The 18,668-nt window shown below is 37.8% G+C and overlaps 1 protein-coding gene across 1 annotated transcript in view; it reads right to left on the bottom strand.

Annotated features, from left to right (window-relative positions):
• The window catches only part of DMD (dystrophin), a 1,698,782-nt gene that overhangs the window by 723,192 nt on the left and 956,922 nt on the right, over nt 1–18,668 (bottom strand). Inside the window, exons 44-45 of the mRNA XM_060087208.1 lie at nt 11,046–11,147; nt 59–167 (exon numbers count right to left, since the gene is read on the bottom strand). Coding sequence (XP_059943191.1) covers nt 59–167; nt 11,046–11,147 — 211 coding nt within the window. The remainder of the gene's footprint in view (nt 1–58; nt 168–11,045; nt 11,148–18,668) is intronic.

The following is an 18,668-nucleotide window of genomic DNA, read 5'->3' as shown; positions in this document are numbered from 1 at the left end:
CTGTTGTGCTTTTGAGCAAGTGTTTACAGCCACAGAGAATGTGATCCAGCATACTTACAAGCTCCAGTAGTGGTGAGTCCAGGGGTAGGGCCAGGCCACTTTGTCCTTAGCTCTTGAAGTAAATGGGTTACCACCTTCCACTCTGAGCTCAGATCTTCTAACTTCCTCTTTAATAGAAAAGCACACATGTTATTTATTTAACATCTTGAAGTAACTTAATTCATGAAGTTATTAATTTATTTTGTGAATACATTACTGTATGTCTATAGTATTTTATTTCTAAAGTAACTTTTCTGGGTGGAATTCCTTTCCAAGGTATTTTAATTATTTTAGCCAACCACACTACAAATTTTTATCAGTTGTTTGCTGCATACAGGCTGTTGCTCCAGATGCAATTTCACTGAAAGGAGGTAGAGCGCAAACATTACTGAAAGCAAAACAAATAAACAAAAAAAAACAGTATCATCTCAGCAATTGGCTTGACTCTTTTAAAAAGTATCTAATGTGGCTGCATACAAGAATTTTCCAGAGAACATTAAAAATATCTTACTGTCCTCACTCACCCCAGATCAATCCTATTAGCAAGTCTTGGAGAGAGGGGCTGTGGTACACATGGGGATAAGCCTCTCAGAGTCTACTTTAAGGAAGGACTGTTGTCCCAAATGGTGAAGAAGATTTCAGTAGACATCCTTCAGTTATCAGTCCCTTTAGGGACTGTCTCAGCTGAAGAGATCTGCCTTGCCCCAGGGCATTCCCTTCCCAGGGTAGCCCTCATTCAAGGACTGATCAAGGTGAGAGTATAAAAGCTGAGCCAATTTGGTTCAAAGCAGGACCATTTTGAGGGTCATTATAGCTGCAGAGCTCCCAGTAGAGTCAGCCAAGCCCATATATGGTCCGTGATGTGTTGGTATATGTTAATAATTGGCTCTCTGGGGGAAAAAACTGATTTTAGTGTTTTCTAATTTCTGTGGTGTAAATACTCCCACTATAGCCAATTTTACCAAGAGAATGTCAAGTAGCTCACAAAATGCCTGAAAATTTGCTAACAGACCCTCATGAGCAGATACAAGCTGCTTCCAGTGCACCTCTGGGTAACCATAAGATTACTTATTGCCAGTAGAGGGCTCCCCTGGTGGCGCAGTGGTTGAGAGCCCGCCTGCCGATGCAGGGGACATGGGTTCATGCCCCAGTCTGGAAAGATCCCACACGCTGCGGAGCGGCTGGGCCCGTGAGCCATGGCCGCTGAGCCTGCACGTCCGGAGCCTGTGCTCCGCAACGGGAGAGGCCACAATAGTGAGAGGCCCGTGTACCATGAAAAAAAAAAAAATAGAATAAGGTTTCTGCACCCATTCTTTCCTTTTCCATTAGCTGGAAGCAGAGGACTCAGAGGTCGTAGGGCAAACTTTCTCAATGGATTGGGGGGAGAGTTTATCCTAATACCCTGGAGCAGTGGTTCGCATACTTTGGGACCATCAGAATCACCTGGAGGTCTTGTTAAACCACTGATTGCTGGCTCTCAGCCCCAGAGCTCTAGATTGAATAGGTCTTGAGTGGGGTCCAAGAATTTACATTTCTAACAATTGTACAGTTGATGCTGATGCTGATTGTCCAGGACCAAGGCCTAAGGTGTCCATTATAAGTAATAAGTTACCTAAGCATCTACAATGGACTAGATATGTACCATCCTTGACAAAAATAAAAAAATATGTCCTTAAATCATTTTCTATAGGACTTAATTTTCTTGAGGAATCCCACTTAAGGAAAGCTGCCAAGGGAATAAATGCTAAAATAAATACTAAAAAGTCATCACTTCCTATTTTAACTATCATCTATGCTCCTAAGGTTATTTATTCTATTGTGTCTGAGATCATGTCAAATCACGGCTTTTAATTTCTTCTCCCAGAGTGCGTGCTGCTAAACATTTACTATCACATCAAGGAATATAACTCTTTTCATTTATTAAAACATAAGCCTTGAATCCAAAAGCAAACAAAAAATGCCTCTGATCAGTGAGGAAAACCACTGTTGAAAGTCATGACATGCGGAAGATATTTTTCCATTCTGACATCAAGCTAAACGCTGAGAATTGAATATTATCAAAGGTTAGTGAATGAATATATATATATATATATTTGGTCTTTTGATTCCTCTGCAAAGTTGCAGTGAGTTCACAGGGACAGAATATTAAGAGGAACTAGAAGTTTAAAACAAAAAATAGCAACAAAAGAGCAATAGATAATAGGGAGGAGACAATAAATGTAAAAGTAGATAACTAGAAAATGTCATGATCTTGGTCACTTATTGAAGGGATAAGAGTGCAGCAGATGGTGAAGTCTCATCATACATCATTTAACCTATAGGAAGTCACCTATATATGCTGGGAGAGGGACAGGGAGATTAGAGACTGATTTACATACTGCTGAGATCTGCCCACTCTTCCGCTCAATAAGCATATGGCCCCATAGTGAGTGGGTGAGGAGAGATGGGAATTTGCTGTTTCTACAGTTGGCTTAGGTTTCACTTTCTTCTCATGGTGTAAGCATCTCACTGCATTGGGTTAGATTCTAATATTTAAAGTATTTATCTTACAACCTGGCTTCTAAAAGAAAATTACTTCATCTGGGTCTCAACTGAAGCAACAGTGATCAGTACTGAACTTCATATTCCATGCACATAATGAAACTGAGCAGGACCCGGCGGGGCTCCTGGACACAAGTCTTTCTGTGTCCCCCATTTCTTGTTTGTAAGAAATAGGCTTCATTCAGCCTTCGTGACCTCACTTGAGTGCTAAAGGGCAGGTTGGAACAGTTGCTAATCAGGGAAGCGAGGGGATGCGGGGAGACAAAGGAGGAGCAGTCAAAAAACAATAGTGCAGCCTTGGGGCAAGGTCCTGGTTCCACCTCAAAAGATACACATAACAATACCTTTGAGCTCTTTTGCAGAACTAAAACCCCCACCAAATGGAAGATGCTAACTACTTGATGAAGCATTCTTCATTCCGGAGAGAAGGTCACATTTTGATAACCTCAAGAAAGTCAGAAGCTCACCAGTAGACTCTCTGAGGCCAGATTAAAGGAATGCAGGCCCTGCACACACCCAGATCCTTATCAGCAACCCCGCCCTTGAACCATTGCTATAAAACTCCTCACCAAATTCTCCCAGGTTGGGATACACAGTTTTGAAGGGCATGAGGCCGCTGTATCCCCCTTTGCCTGGCAAAGCAATAAAACTAATCTTTTCTACTTCACTCCAAACTCTGTCTCTGAGATTCAATTAGGAGGCACCAGTGCATAGAGGCCAAGTTTTTGGCATCAATAACTGTTCAATGAAATAGAACAATAATCAATGCTTATAATGATGACCCTGAAAATTAAGAAAAATTTAAATTACACTGTGTTTTAGAATCAGAAGTCCTGGATTCCAGTCCTAACTCATTACTACTGGTTGTGTGATCACTGGCAAATCAGGTAGGTCACTCAAATTCATCATCCTTGAAACGTGGATATAACACTACCACCTAACCCATACTTTTGTTGGAGAAACTAAATGAGATATTTTACATGAAAAGAACTCTGTGAACTGTAAAGTACTGTAAAATTGTTGGTTAGCTATTATGCACCGCTTAATGAAGCAAAACAGAAGATAGTCAATGAAGTTTTCATTAAAATAGTTAAAATGAAAATATTTCAACACTTAAAAGATTTGGTTTAGGCTATCCTGAAAATAACATGTTTATATATTCAATTCCCTTTTATTAATACATAAAACTCAGAATAGTCTATTAATTTATTAGAATGTTATCTTGCCCATTGTTATTTCCAGATGGTTAAATGAGATATCCATATAATTTCAGATGTAGAGATTTTAAAAATTAAGTAGTAACCCCCAATGTACCAAACATCTGAGGATACTGCAAAGTGTCAAAAATGCAAGAAGCTCAGAAGTGTATGTTTCCCAATCTTTCATAATTATTAGCAAACAACATCACATAAAATGGCTATAGATTTTGATTCAGCTGGTCACAAAAACACCCTTACAACTTCTTCAAGTACCTGGTGTACTTTAGAGTTGAAATTGATTATTTATATATTATGGAAGTTCTTTTTTGTTTCGTTTTGTTTTGCTTTTTGGTTCTCTGGCATGTGCCCAGATTTTTTATTCTCTCATCTTTTCTATTAGGCTGTAAAGTTCCTTTGGATAGCAAAAAATGTTTGGCTGCAGCAGCTAATGCAGCATTCTTCACATAATAAACTTTAAGCTGTGCTCATAAAAATCTGTAAAAGGTAATTTGCTAATCATGTTAATAACCTTTAACCAAATTTAAGGGAATCAAATGTATGTCTAAATTCCAACATCTTTAAACATAAAATTAGTGGAATAATAGTTAGCAAGTACTACTCTTGATTAGATTTCTAGAGTTTTCAAACTTTGAATAAGCTAAGCAAATTGCAGATCCCAGGCTTTCTTCACAAGAGCTCAAAACTCAACAGTCATAGTGAATTCGTTTTACTGAAAAGGAGAAACTCTGAGATCATTTTTTATTTTTTATTTTTTTTATTTTTATTTTATTTTTATTTTTTTTTTGCTGTACGCGGGCCTCTCACTGTTGTGGCCTCCCCCATTGCGGAGCACAGGCTCCGGATGCACAGGCTCAGCGGCCATGGCTCACGGGCCCAGCCTCTCCGCGGCATGTGGGATCTTCCCAGACCGGGGCACGAACCCGTATCCCCTGCATCGGCAGGTGGACTCTCAACCACTGCGCCACCAGGGAAGCCCTGAGATCATTTTTTAAAAGGGCAAAACTAATTTCATTTTAGCGGGCATTTGCACCTGAGCATTGTTTTCCATTGTATATAATTTACTTGGAGTTAGTCATTAAATGTTAAGACTATTATATCAAACAATGTGAAATTTCTTCTTTATGAAGAGCAGAAATTACAAGAAAAAATATTTCTGAATATAGGTTTCCTTTTTAAATTTAAAATGGAATATAATTCTAAACTACCTGAATTTGGGATTTCAAAATTTTAAAATCTTATATTTTTCTCTTGTGTCAATGTTTGGCATGATATTAATATCTGCTACATAAATAAATGAATCCACCTGTGGCTTAATATACACAGACATGCATGTGAATATTGTAATTGAAACATCTATGTCTCCATGTCTGTCTCTATAAATGCAATTAATACAACTGAGGACCAGGGATGAAATTCAAAACTCTAAAATGCTTGTCCAGTTCCAGCATGAACTACTGAGTAAGTCTAAATTGAGACTTTTCCCCAAAATAGTTCCTCACAAAAGAGTCAGTTCATATTAGCTTATAATGTCTTTTGCGTTTCAATTATTTTATTTATTTATTTATTTATTTATTTTGTGGTACGCGGGCCTCTCACTGTTGTGGCCTCTCCCGTTGCGGAGCACAGGCTCCGGACATGCAGGCTCAGCGGCCATGGCTCATGGGCTTAGCCGCTCCACGGCATGTGGGATCTTCCCGGACCGGGGCACAAACCCGTGTCCCCTGCATCGGCAGGCGGACTCTCAACCACTGCGCCACCAGGGAAGCCCTCAACTGTTTTATTTTGAACAACAAAGTTGCACGGTAGCCTGAAATAATCTCAAGAAATATGAATTTGGGATGCTTATATAAGTCATCTGCCAGAATTGGTTAATTAAAAAAAAAAAAGGAAGTGAAGAAAATTGATAAACCAGTAGCAATTATTCCTAGGGTATAACCTCACACCAGTGGTGAAGGTCATTGTAAACAAGTCTTTTAAAGATAGTTTTAAAAAGCAAAACAATAAGTTATTCTGATGGGGTGTAAATAATTCACATCTAAGAAAAATGAAAAGATTATCTCTCCTAATATTTTGGGAATGGGCACCGAAGTTAGGGATAAATATTCCAGTGATAACATTGAGGAAGTGAAAAACGGTCCTTCTGGTAACTGGCAGCTAGCTACGTGTGATGGTCCCAAGTGAACATAAAAAACCAGTCACAGAAAACAAACTAGACAGAGACAAGGCCACTCTGCCACCACAAAAATGACGAATATGAGGCACTGCTACTTCTTTAACAGTGACAGCTCTGCCCTGCTTTAATCCTTTCACCTTCTAGATAAAAATTGTGAGATACCTGATCACCACATTGACTCCATTTCTTGAAAGCATCTAATCCAAAATGGCTTCCTCCTCCCTAATTCGTCTTTAGAATCATTCAGCCAGCTCTTGCCAATGCCCTTTAACTGAGATGCCCCACAGTCTCTCTTGAGGGCTTTCTCCTTTGCTACAGTAAGCTAAATAATCCTAATTTTTTTTTATTATAGTTATGGTCCTAGTTGTCTTTGGACAGAGAGGTTTAACAGCACCATACGGGGATCCAAACACTGCAAATCACTTAGAAGGAAGACAGTAAGCTCTAGAGTTCTGGAATATATATCTATGAATGAACTCTTTCCATAAAATACAAATGTGGCAAAAGCAATGTTCCTAATTAGTGTGTTATTTTATAAAATGTGAGATTTCAAATATGGAAGAGCTAATCAATTAAGAAATTAAATATAATTAGGCCTTTGACAATCTCATCCACATTCCTAAATGATTCTATCAGTTGCTCAAAAATTTATTATAAATTTTATCTTCTCAGTGGGAAAGTGGGGCTCTCCTTATATTCAAGCATAAGTGATTACCATTTATTCAACCTCTCACAGTCAAGACTTTTTACTCAGTTGTGAAGCTAATTTGCATTAAAAAATGAAATTCTCCTACTTATGTATTAATAAATTATAAAATTTCTCTAATACTGTTACACTCTATAATTCTTCTCTGAACTGCTTCTATTACCATTGACATGGAAATTGTGTTTATCAAATAAGTCAGTCAAAATGGATCTGTTCATTTGGGGGGACAAACTCATATCTGTTATCTTGCTATTGATTCTGATGTTACCAAAAAAAAAAAGTTGCACCAGGTAAATGAGATCATATGCCTGATAGATGATTTATAAAATCCAAATATTGTTATAACCGTAATATCTAATTGGGCAACATTTGACCAACAAGATACCACTTGACCTGCTATACCATATACAAATTTTGAGATGCACATCTGTTGTGAGTGATATATTTTAAATTATCAGGCAAAAAAATAAATGAATAAACCCAAAGAAGTTTTTAGAAATGTTAAGATGTTGATGTTGGCAGTAGAACAAACTCAGGAGAAAAAAAAAACAGCTTAATCTAGTTAATTAACAACAAAACAGCTGGGAAAATGAAACACCCCTGGTTTTGACTGACTGTAATTGAAAATGACTAATGATGCTGTCATTTTGCAGCTTATATTGGGGGAAATGATGCCTGAAAGATTATAATTGGCCTCTTGACCATTTGTTTACAGTAATTATTTTTGTGTTAAAGGTTGGGGTGGAACCCTTTGGCCAAATATAGAAAGCTCCAAATACCTTATTTTTTTTCTTATATTTAAAAAAAATCAAGAGCAGTAATAAAATATATTATTAGATTCATGTTAAGATTTTTTTTGGATAATCTAAAAAGTTAGCAAAGCAAACCAGCTGGTGTGATCTTATCACTTTACCAAGTTACTAAGACATTTTAAATTCTGTTAAGGTTCTCAGTTCTAATAATGGAAGGTGATATAAGTATTTCAAAATATATACACACATTTTAAAATTTTTAACAGAAAGAGCAGTGTTCCAAATTAAGTTAAAGAATAAGTACAAATAGAAGAAAATGTTATCTAAATGCTTAAGTTCAAAAGAGAGTTAACATTTTTTTAAATCAAATAACAAATGGCTTTTTTGGGTAGCTGTTGATATTGCTGCTACCGATGGAAGTTGTTTTGTTGCTTTTTAACTGCTGAATTTGGTGCTATTGAGGAACCTACTCATTACTCTGTGGAAAATGGAACACATTAAAATGATTAACAGTATTATCATAAAATATTATTACCAAAAGTATAACTTAATCAAAATGTTAAACAATTTATTGAACTTATGCAACCAATCTTCAACAACTTCTGAAGTTAAGATGAAGGAACAATGTACAAATCAAATGAAATAAAAGTATGTGCGCGTGTGTAGGGGGAGAGAGAGAGATAAGAGATAGAAAGCAAAAGAAAGATGCTTATTTCTTCAATCATATTATTCTAAGATTTTTCCAGTAATTTTGCATTAGAGATCTAGTGCTATATTTATGTCATGAGTAGAACTGTCTCATAATATATGTTTGATCTTTATCAGGAAATCCTCAAAGAAAATAAGGAAGACGTTTAGTTAGGGATGACAAAAAAAGAAACTAAAAATTTACCATCTTTGAAAATTAAATAAATCCTAGAGAAGTTGATAGAGTTAAGAAAAAGGGAAAAAAACTGAACAGGGATGAGCCCAGCTCCCAAACAGGACTCAGCTTGGGAGGTGAGCGTAGGAGGTAAGCAGACAGCTTGTCTGATGTGGAATGTGGAGGTGCCAATAGACAGTCAATTTTCTAAGAAACAGAATCATTTTCTGATGTGTCCTTAACTAGAATCTCTGCAAGTGGTGGACATACTACTTATCCATTTAGATACTGGATCTTATATACACATCATGAGGGATTTTCATTGTCTTTTTAAAGACTATCACCATCTTCTTTATAATTGTTACAGTTTCTAAATGTACCTCCTCCCCAAGACAAAAACCAAACTTCTATCATGAAAATGTACTGCAGGCTACTTGTACCCTTTTCCCTTCTATTAAGGAGTGAGAAACCTCAAAGTTAAGGAGGAAAGGCATTAGGAAGGGCAAAATTTTAAAATTTTGATATATGAAGTCAAAGTCTAAAACAGGCTTTGTTTATGTACTATCAGAGCAATGGCTCACCCTTTAGAAGAATCATCCCAATTCTTTAAAAAGAAGTTTTTGATCCATGCAGAGGTTTAAACAGCCCCCACAGCTTGCTACCTTGTATTGCTGGGTTCCAGGTTTTGAACGATGAGGTAGTTTTTGAGCCTCTAGAGTTTTAGGCTACCACAAGCCCCAGCTAATCTTCAAGTGTTTCCAAGGTCATGGCCCTTATCAAAAGCTGCACGTGAATAATCTATTTCTCCACACTCCTGATCTCCCAAATCAATCTTGCCCTTTTGCCACTGTGAACCTGATATGGTGATTCCTCTCCAAACTTGAGGGGTAAATGGTAGAGTGGGAATGAGTTTTCACTTAAGCTGTGCTTCTTCCCCATGAACTGATTTGAGAGGACATGGGGAAGGAGGGAAAGAGAAAAGAAAGAAGAGGGCTGTCTCTACACAGTGGTTTCAAGGGATATGAAAGTGAAGGACGTTAGCTCACTCTTTCACTTCAGAAAGGTAATTCCCCTCTTATGTCACTAACGCTACAATAGAAATTAGATAGGCTCGGACATGGTGGATCCCAGTTCTGATCTCACAGTGGCCCAGGAGTTGAGGGTATGATAAATTAGCTTCAACTGCTTGGATTGTTTACATACAATGAAAAGAAAAATTTTCTCGCTGACTTTCAATTAAGGCTTTCCCTCTGTTTTTTTTTTTTTATAAAGGCACTAAAGCAAAAGCCAATTGAAATGCATGTCTGTAATCTGTAACAATTATGCCAAATCCTGCATAAAGTCTTTGAGGATCAAACAAGAGTAGGCAGAACAGACCTACAAAATGGTCCATTGGTCTGTCGCATTGCTTGCTATGAAAGTCACTCTGTTAATCAAGAAAGGTGTCTGCTTGGGGACTGGCTTTCTCTAGAGCATCAAAAGAAACCCTGAAATTTGCTGCTTTCAGGACCTTTTCTAGCTCTCCAATCTAAATACTGTACACATTGCTACTTTATGAAAATTATCATACCAGGCCTAGACTGGATGCAAATTATTTTGGGGGGATGTTAGGAGTGGGGACAATGTATTCCTGTATAAATGTCTATCGATATCTACAGAGGAAATCTGTGCCTTTCACCACCTGGTGTTTGGACATTGCATTTAGGCTAAAACTTTAAATTTACCTAAGAAAAAGCCCCTTGTAAACTGTAAGGAAAACAAACAAGCTTCTAGAAATGAAGCGACACAGTGTAAGTCATGGTAGTGTTATTTGCAAGGACAAACTAGTTCTGTATAATGAGGTTATTGACCTGCACTGTTTTAGAGCAGTTTTCAACATGAGGGTGAGGCCCACTAAATCTCAGCCTGCGACAGTAGCTAGAGAAACCAGGACTGATCAATAAACAGCCACCATTACAGGCTCTTGGGAACCTTCATCATAATGGGAGCCATTATAATTTTGGTCAGGTACAGAAAATAAGGTGACCTATACCTAACGTCTATTTATCACTGGACTCTCATTAGCAAGTGGAAGCCATTGATTAGCTATTTTTTGAAAACTGAGCTGGTTTTCCATTTCTCTCCTCATGTAATAGCCCTGTGAATAAATGTGTCCTAGACTTCAAAATGCACATGGGGAAAGGAAAGAAGTAGAAAGCTTTCTCCCTGACCAGCTTTTTACTGAAGAGAGAAGCAATTAGATGACATTCCACTAAAAATTCTTGACCCAATAAAGTACTGAAGCCTGAATGCCGATTTTCCTCTTTCATAAGAAAGAGCAACAGAGAAAAGAAAGGTCATGGACCATATTGTGATTCTTTACAGCTGTTGGAGACAGACAGTATGATGCAGTAGCTTGATTTGAATTAAGCCAAACGATATGAAAAGCATCAAGGCTGGCAAGCAAAGCAACAGAGCCTCAAAGAATTTAATCTACCTTGAAGGTGGGACTACCTTTTTGTATTGATGACAGCGCACCAGGCCAGAAATGAGTCCTTTAATGCAATGACTCGTTAATAGCCTTAAGATCACAATACATAACTAGGACATGTTGATCAAAAAGATAGCTCTGCCGCTCCTATTGCAGGATGGCCAATATTTCTTTACAAGTTATTTCATCGATAATAAATAGACCATGTCAATGGCAAATGTACAACAGGGGAAGCATAACCCATTATGAGGTAATGGATATTGCTAGAGGTTGCTTCATTACCTTCACGGGCTGAGTGGCTGGTTTTTCCTTGTACAAATGCTGCCCTTTAGACAAAATCCCTTCCACATCCGGCTGTTTAGCTTGAACTGCTACTTCAGTTTCCTGGGGAAAAGAGCACATACAGTGCAGATTAACTTCACAGTTAGCAATAAAATTACTAAATTTAAATATACCCTTGGAGACTCCACATGCATTGCAGATCAATTTCTGCACAGTACATAGGGGCACAAAGTAGTTTTCAGTGCAGAGAAAAGAAATGGAGGTCTTTGTGAAACACACCAAAGTTTAAAAAATTTATCCCAAATCTTCTTGAGTTATGTCATAATACTATTATATAGAAACAGAGACACTTTATATTTTTCCAAAAAGTAGAATGCAATAATGAGAAGTATGATCTATGAATATGATTAATATGGATAAATACTATTGTTAGCTTCAATAATCTCAGTAATCCTAATGTCCATTTTACTCCACAAACCTCTTATTTGAACAGGATTCTTCTCGGGACTCTGGTTCTAAAATTTTGTTTTGAAATAGAAACCAAATAAATCTTTCCACAGCATTGTCAAAATTATTAACTTTCTTTCCAAAAAGTAAACATTTAAAGTACAGTATCAAGGCTTATTAATTATTAAGCAGTCAAATTAAATAGGCTTTTTGAGGAATGATTAAACTATCTTTAAAAATGTGTTTTTCCTTAGTCTGGAGAAGATTGAAGCATGACCGTACGACCAAAAAATGAAACAAAACACAAGAAAAAAAATCCTCTTCAGATATATGAATATAAAGTGCTTTGCTACTGGGTGCTGTCTAGCTCTCCTGAAGAGAGGACAAAAGAAACGTGCATAAAATGAAGCTGAAGGAAGTGAAGTTAAATATTACAGAAGACTTTTTGGATGTAACACCTGTTAAACACTAGGATGGAGTATCGATTAATCAATGTCAGGCGTCAGTCAGGGCCTGGGCAATCTTCCCCAGATGGCAACTCCTGATTAACACATATCCCTCTTCCTCCCTCTCCTACCCTGTAGCCTCCCAGCACTGCCATGTATACGTGTCTTCATGCCACTGTTTCCTTTATCCACCGTGTTTGTACCTGTCCTCTCTCAGCTCATCTGAGCAGGGTGTCCTCTGAACACAAATTACTGTAATCTTATATGGCACAGTAGGATGTCACGTAACTTGTGAGTGCTCATCACATGCTCTTGAGAAGGATTATTTCTTCTGTTCTTATAATAAATAGCAATGGGAGGTAGGCACTTTGGTTAAAAGGGTCCATAACCTGAAGGCTAACTCCATGTGTTAAATGGGTACGTGTGCAACACACAGACACACACACATCACCTTTAGAGACAATAATTCTGGAAGAAACAAACCTAGAATTGTAAGTATCAATTCACTCTTTATGATAAAAAGTTCTAAACGTGATTTTTTTTAAAAAATTGCAAAATTGTAACAAGTTCAAAATCGGAGAGTACTTTGTGAGGGTTGGGTAATTCCTTCTTCCTTTAAAAATGATTTATAAGTACACCCAGTGTAAATTCTATACCTTCAGAAAATGAGCACAAGTAGTCTATAATTTTACCACTGTTTCAGGTATGCAGTAAATGATGAGCACTAACACCTTTCTCTCCCTGCCCCTAGTCTTCAATCACAAATAAATAGTTCCAACGATCACAAAGAATCGATGCCACTATTGAGAAGGCACTGGCAAATAACCAGGATTAAAAGACTGCATTTGATATGACAAGGAAGTCCCTCGGGAAATAAACACACAAATTTTAATTCATGAAAGTTTCACTGGCAAACGAACAGAAACAGCAGCAAGGCTGACATGACAGCAGCCCCGATATTACTTAGAGCTCCAAGTTCTAAGGTGGTGCTTATTAGATGGACTGTGGAAAAGGTGGCATGCCATGTGAAATGTCTATGTTTTGCACCTGCAGAAAGTAAAATATTTCCTCTTCAGGCCACTGAATTTGCCCTAGATTTAGTCCTCTGATGAATGAGCACTGCAAAGTCACATCACTTCCGTTTATAGAAATGTTTCCTAGTAGCATGTCCTTTCATCAATACTACTGCCATCTCTTCGTCCTTTAATGAAATAATGGAGAGTTTAAGTACCTGGATAAGATTTACACCTGGTCTAACAGAAATAGAGCAATGGGTGAGAGAAATCATGTTCAGCTCTTAATTCTTTGTGGGTACTTTCCCTTCGCAATTTTTTGGAGAACTAGATATCTAATGATATGCACCTTTGATAAACTACTTTAGAAAGACCATTTTGAAGATAAATTTCTACAATTTACCTCACTACATTTACTTGTAGTGTGAATTTATTAGTTAAAAGATAGGTCACTTATTGAGGGTTGAATTTTATTGCTTGAAGGGTCAACTGTAGTAAATACAATTAAATTCCCTTAAAATGTCCCTTAGTATAGTTTTCTTAAGTTAGTGTGAAAAAATACACTATGAGAAGCTGATCATCACCATGAAAAAAATGGAAGTATGTGTGAGACAAATTTTAAAATTTTGATATCCCTCCATGCAATTAAAACTTGACATGGAAAAACTGAAAAGCAAGCAAACAAACAAAAAAGCCCAGCCAAATCACATGACTATGCAAAGAAAAAGCTGCTGAAATCATTAGCTGTGCTGAAAATATCAACAAACTGCTATAGTGACTGCTATAGTGATTATGTCACTATAATAATATTAACAGGGGCTTCCCTGGTGGCGCAGTGGTTGAGAGTCCGCCTGCCGATGCAGGGGACATGGGTTCGTGCCCTGGTCCGGGAGGATCCCACATGCCGCGGAGCGGCTGGGCCCGTGAGCCATGGCTGCTGAGCCTGCGCATCCGGAGCCTGTGCTCTGCAACGGGAGAGGCCACAGCGGTGAGAGACCCGTGTACCGCAAAAATAAATAAATAAATAAATAAATAAATAATAATAATATTAACAAACCAGAGTTGCTAAAACTTTACCATGTGTCAAAACACTGCATGTTTCATACATTTTTTCCTCATACTTACACTCCTATAAAAAGGGTATTATCTGGGACTTCCCTGGTGGCGCAGTGCTTAAGAATACACCTGCCAATGCAGGAGACACAGGTTCCATCCCTGGTCTGGAAAGATCCCACATGCTGTGGAGCAACTAAGCCTGTGTGCCACAGCTACTGAGCCTGTGCTCTAGAGCACACGTGCCACAACTACTGAAGCCCGCGTGCCTAGAGCCCGTGCTCCACAACAAGAGAAGCCACTGCAATGAGAAGCCCGCGCACAGCAACGAAGACCCAACACAGCCAAAAATAAATAAATTTATAAAAAAGAAAGGGTATTATCTAATTTTGCAGATGCTAAAACTGAGGGAGATCAAGTCAACTGTCCAAGGCCATGTAGCTTGCAAATGGCAGAGTTGATATTATTACCGGGAAGTGTGTATCACTAAACCTCCACTTTATCCCTCCTTTGTTGAGTACAGTGTGTATGTGTGTGTGTGTGTGTGTGTGTGTGTGTGTGCGCACATGCTAAAACTGGCAGCCACATCTCTTACTATCATGTTACTTTTTTTCCTCTTCTTTAACTCCAGTACATTCTATAGTATCCTTCCAGTGTGTAAATGAGAGAAAATCCTGCCTCTTCCCACCGGAAAATAAATTCTTACATAGCTTTTAAAAAGCTCCAAGGGTGTCTCTTTGTGGGTTTACAATTGCCAAACTGATGATATCCAGGTCAGAGGATTGGTTTGAGTAAATCTTTTATCTCACAAATGCCCTCACATCTTTATATGATTTAAGATAAGGTGCAGGAGGTCACCACTAAAATGGAAACACAGCTAATTATAGTGGCCAGTTTTTTCTAACTAGAAAGTGTTCAACTTCAAAGAACATTCAGACAAGAAAGTCTTCATGGGATTTCAACCAAAAAAACCTCACTTCTAATAATAGAACATTTCCATTTAAGTTTTTCCCTCTGCCTTATTCTTAATATATCCCCTGTAATGTAAGATTGCACACCAGGAGTTAAGACCCTTATGATGTAACTAGAGTTTTTTTTTCCAACATAGTATTGACAGTTCACTAAAATCTCATGCACAATTTTAAGTATATAATTTTTACTAAATAGGTAATAGGAATAACTCTTCATCAATACTAGGAGAATACTGCAGTGTACTTTTAAAAAATCCAGCCTTGATAGGTTTTCAAAATGGAGTAACTCTCTAAGCACCTTCAGTCTTATTTCTTATTAGACAGCATTACTAATATTGCTGGTGGTGTTGGTCTGACGAGCAGCGAAGCAACGGTTAGTGGTAAAAAAGACTGAACAACCCCTCTGAGGATGAAAGTAGCAATTCATATGCAAATTAATGTACACTTACATTCTCTAAGAATTTATTCATTGACTACTGTATTTCTAATTCAATATTAAACTGATTGCACACTTTTTTTTTAAACTAGAAATTTGGTGCTGCTAAAGATAATATAAGAGAGCTACATTTTGCCTTGTTTTCCTTTATTATTTTAAATTTATTTATATTTCTATCATTTTACTTATTGCTAACCTTAGAATATATCAATATGTATGTATATATATATGTGTGTATATATACATAAAAAATATATATATCACAACATAAAAAGGGTGGGTGAATACACTCTCTTCCCCATTGACTTTGGGCTTTACCACATGCCTCACTTAGATCAATGGACTGTGGGCAGACATGACTGCATGACAGCTCTGAGCTAGGTCTTTAAAGGCAATTCAGGATTTGCTAGTACCTCTAGTTCCTGCCTTCCAGCATGAGAGAATAATGTATCATAAAGAAGCTGCTCTTTCAGCCTGGGTTCTGGAATGAGAAGACATTTGGAGCAGATCCGCAGCCTAGGATGAGAAAATCTGAACTTGACCCATAGTGTAGAGTAAAGCTGCTGCTGATATGCAATTTGGGGGTCACTTGTTACTGCAGCAAGAGCTGACAATTACAATGTTATAGTGAAACAAGCAAACAAATATATGGCTTTCTGGGAAGAAAAAACAAAGTAAGCCTTTAAAATAAATGGGCTCTAGTCACATATATTGACTGCACTCTCTCTCATTCCATATACAAACTGTTTGCTAAAAAGGGTGGCAAGAAACGAAAAATGAAATGGAATCAATATTGTGTTAGAGCCTGACTTCTCTGGCTTTGATTGTCAGGCAGACTCTGGCAAATGAAGGCTGATGGATGGAAAAACACAACATTGTGCAGCTGAGTTTCTTTCTCTTTTCCCTCATGCTGAGTGACTATTCTTTTATTTATCTACAATTAGGTTTGCTAGACCACAGCAACACGGCTCTCCTTCACTGTAACTGCAGCCTGTCAAGTACGTGCCAAGCTGATTGACAAAGAATGACAGGTTCTCTCTTTCCATTCTGAGCTAATCAAGGGCAGCCCACCAAAGGGAGGTTTTCTTCTGATTTAGAGATTTATGGATTTCAAAAATAATCTGGCCAAATATACAAAATATAATGCCATATTGATTTTTAAAGTGGCAAGTGTTTTGAAGCCAAGAAGATAGAATCTATTAAGGTACACACTCAGAATATTCAAGGCCAACCAAAGAGTGGACATAGGTGTGACCATCAGGTAATGAGACTGATATCCAGAAGCCACTTGTAGAAGCCCTCCATTCATAAAGATGGGGTTTCAAAGTCCCTTTGGCAGTAGAATGCCTTTGGCAAACAAAACCTTACCCAACCCTCCCCAGCATACTAATCAATTCATTCAGTAAATATATACTGAATATAAGAGCACCTATTATGTTCTAAATACTATTTTGATACTGGATATATAACAGTCAATAAAACAGACAAAATTTTTCTGTTCTTGTGAAGTTTACATTCTAATGGGAACCATGGACGATAAAATATAAATTACGGCACATCCAAGGATGAAAAGTGCTAAAGTCAAAACAAAACAAAACAAACAAAGCATCAAGTGGGGATAGGAGGTGTATGTGTGAGCTAAAGGAATGTGGGAGGTGGACATTTGAGAAAGTGCCTCCAGGGGAAAAGCCTGAGAAGGTGACATTTGAGTAAACTTTAGGAGGAAGTGAGGGAATGGATCAAGCAGTGTTTCAGGGAAGAACAATCCATGCAAGGGCAACAGCAAGTGCAAAGGCCCTGTGGCAGGTGTGTGTCTGGCATGATCAATACAAGTATAAGGAAGCCAGGGTAAGAGGAGTCTACCGAGCAAGGGAAGCAAGCCAGAGAGATGGGGGAGGGTAGGTCCTGCAGGGCAATTAGGTGAGGACTTGGGCTGTTACTCTGACTGATATTAGGAAGCATAGGAGGGTTTTCAGCAGAGGAGTGATATGATCTGACTTACTTTTTAACATCATTCTGGCTGCTGTGTTAAGATTAGACTGAAAGAATGCAGAGAGTAGACAGTAATTATGAGCAGACTCCCAAGAGGGTTTGTTAAATCTACACTGCTTGGAGGGAAGTACTTGCTTGCTGAAGCCCAATGTACTTACTCCAAAAATCTTTATACATACAGTTCTTAAATGAGGACTAAATCCCTGATCTGGTTTAATAGCACAGGACACTGCTTGAAGCAGTCTCATTCAATGAAACTGGTGTTCTCCAGGCTTTACTATGCTCCTAAGTCCTTAGTGGTGAAGAGTGTGGGCTCTTCAGTCTGGTTATCTAAACTCCAACCCTGGCATGAATTGACTAATTGCAATAAAGACCATATGGCCCATAAATCCTAAAACATGTTCTAAAACCTTTGCTATTTGGCTCTTTGCAGAAAAAGTTAGCCAACGGCTGATCTAGAGAAATGGTTAGGATTGGCATTTGTGACTCTAAAAACCTTCAGGTACACAGAAAAATTATATTTTTAAAGATAAAACACAAGTGACATTTTGCCTTTTACATCCTTATATAGACACATAGACATCGTCAAACAATTTATAGTTATACTTTAGAGAGGGCTCAACAAATATTTTAGGTGTTGTGGGTCATATGGTTCCTGTCATACCTGGAGTCTGCCACCATCATATAAAAGCAACCATAGACAATATGTAAACAAATGAGCGTGGCTGTGTTTCAATAACTATTTACAAAAAGACACAGTGGACTGAATTTGGCCCTTGGACTATAGTTTGCTGACTCCTGCTCTGATGTATTACAGTGTTCTTGGAAGTAATCAGACTAGGGATAAGAACATGTGAGTTCTAGGCTTATTAATTCCTGAGCTAGGGCAAGTTACTTAAATTCCCTAATTTCCGTATCTTTAATTATAAAATGGATGAAAGTGAGAGAGATTATTGTGGATAAAGAGTTAAAAACAACTTTTTCCCCTCAGCATCAGACTTTGACCTTCAAAGAACTTTCTAGCTGTATTTTCCCTGGAAACCTGATAAAATAGGAATGTCAAATGTGTTAGTAGGCAGCATTGCTTCTGCAAAAAAAAAAAAAAAAAAAAAAAAAAAGACTGGTAAATTACACCTGGCTTAGGAGTTCTACATTTGAACTACAAATGTGTAAGGGAAAGTGATAGTTTTGGGGATCCCCTGAGTGCAGTAACTCTTGTAACTGAGCATGTACCTTTCAAGGATCTTGGAAACTCTGTCTGTGTT

This window comes from Mesoplodon densirostris, chromosome X, assembly GCF_025265405.1.
Source record: "Mesoplodon densirostris isolate mMesDen1 chromosome X, mMesDen1 primary haplotype, whole genome shotgun sequence".
In the NCBI taxonomy this organism is placed as follows: Eukaryota; Metazoa; Chordata; class Mammalia; order Artiodactyla; family Ziphiidae; genus Mesoplodon; species Mesoplodon densirostris.
This window is presented reverse-complemented; position numbering and strand designations above follow the sequence as displayed.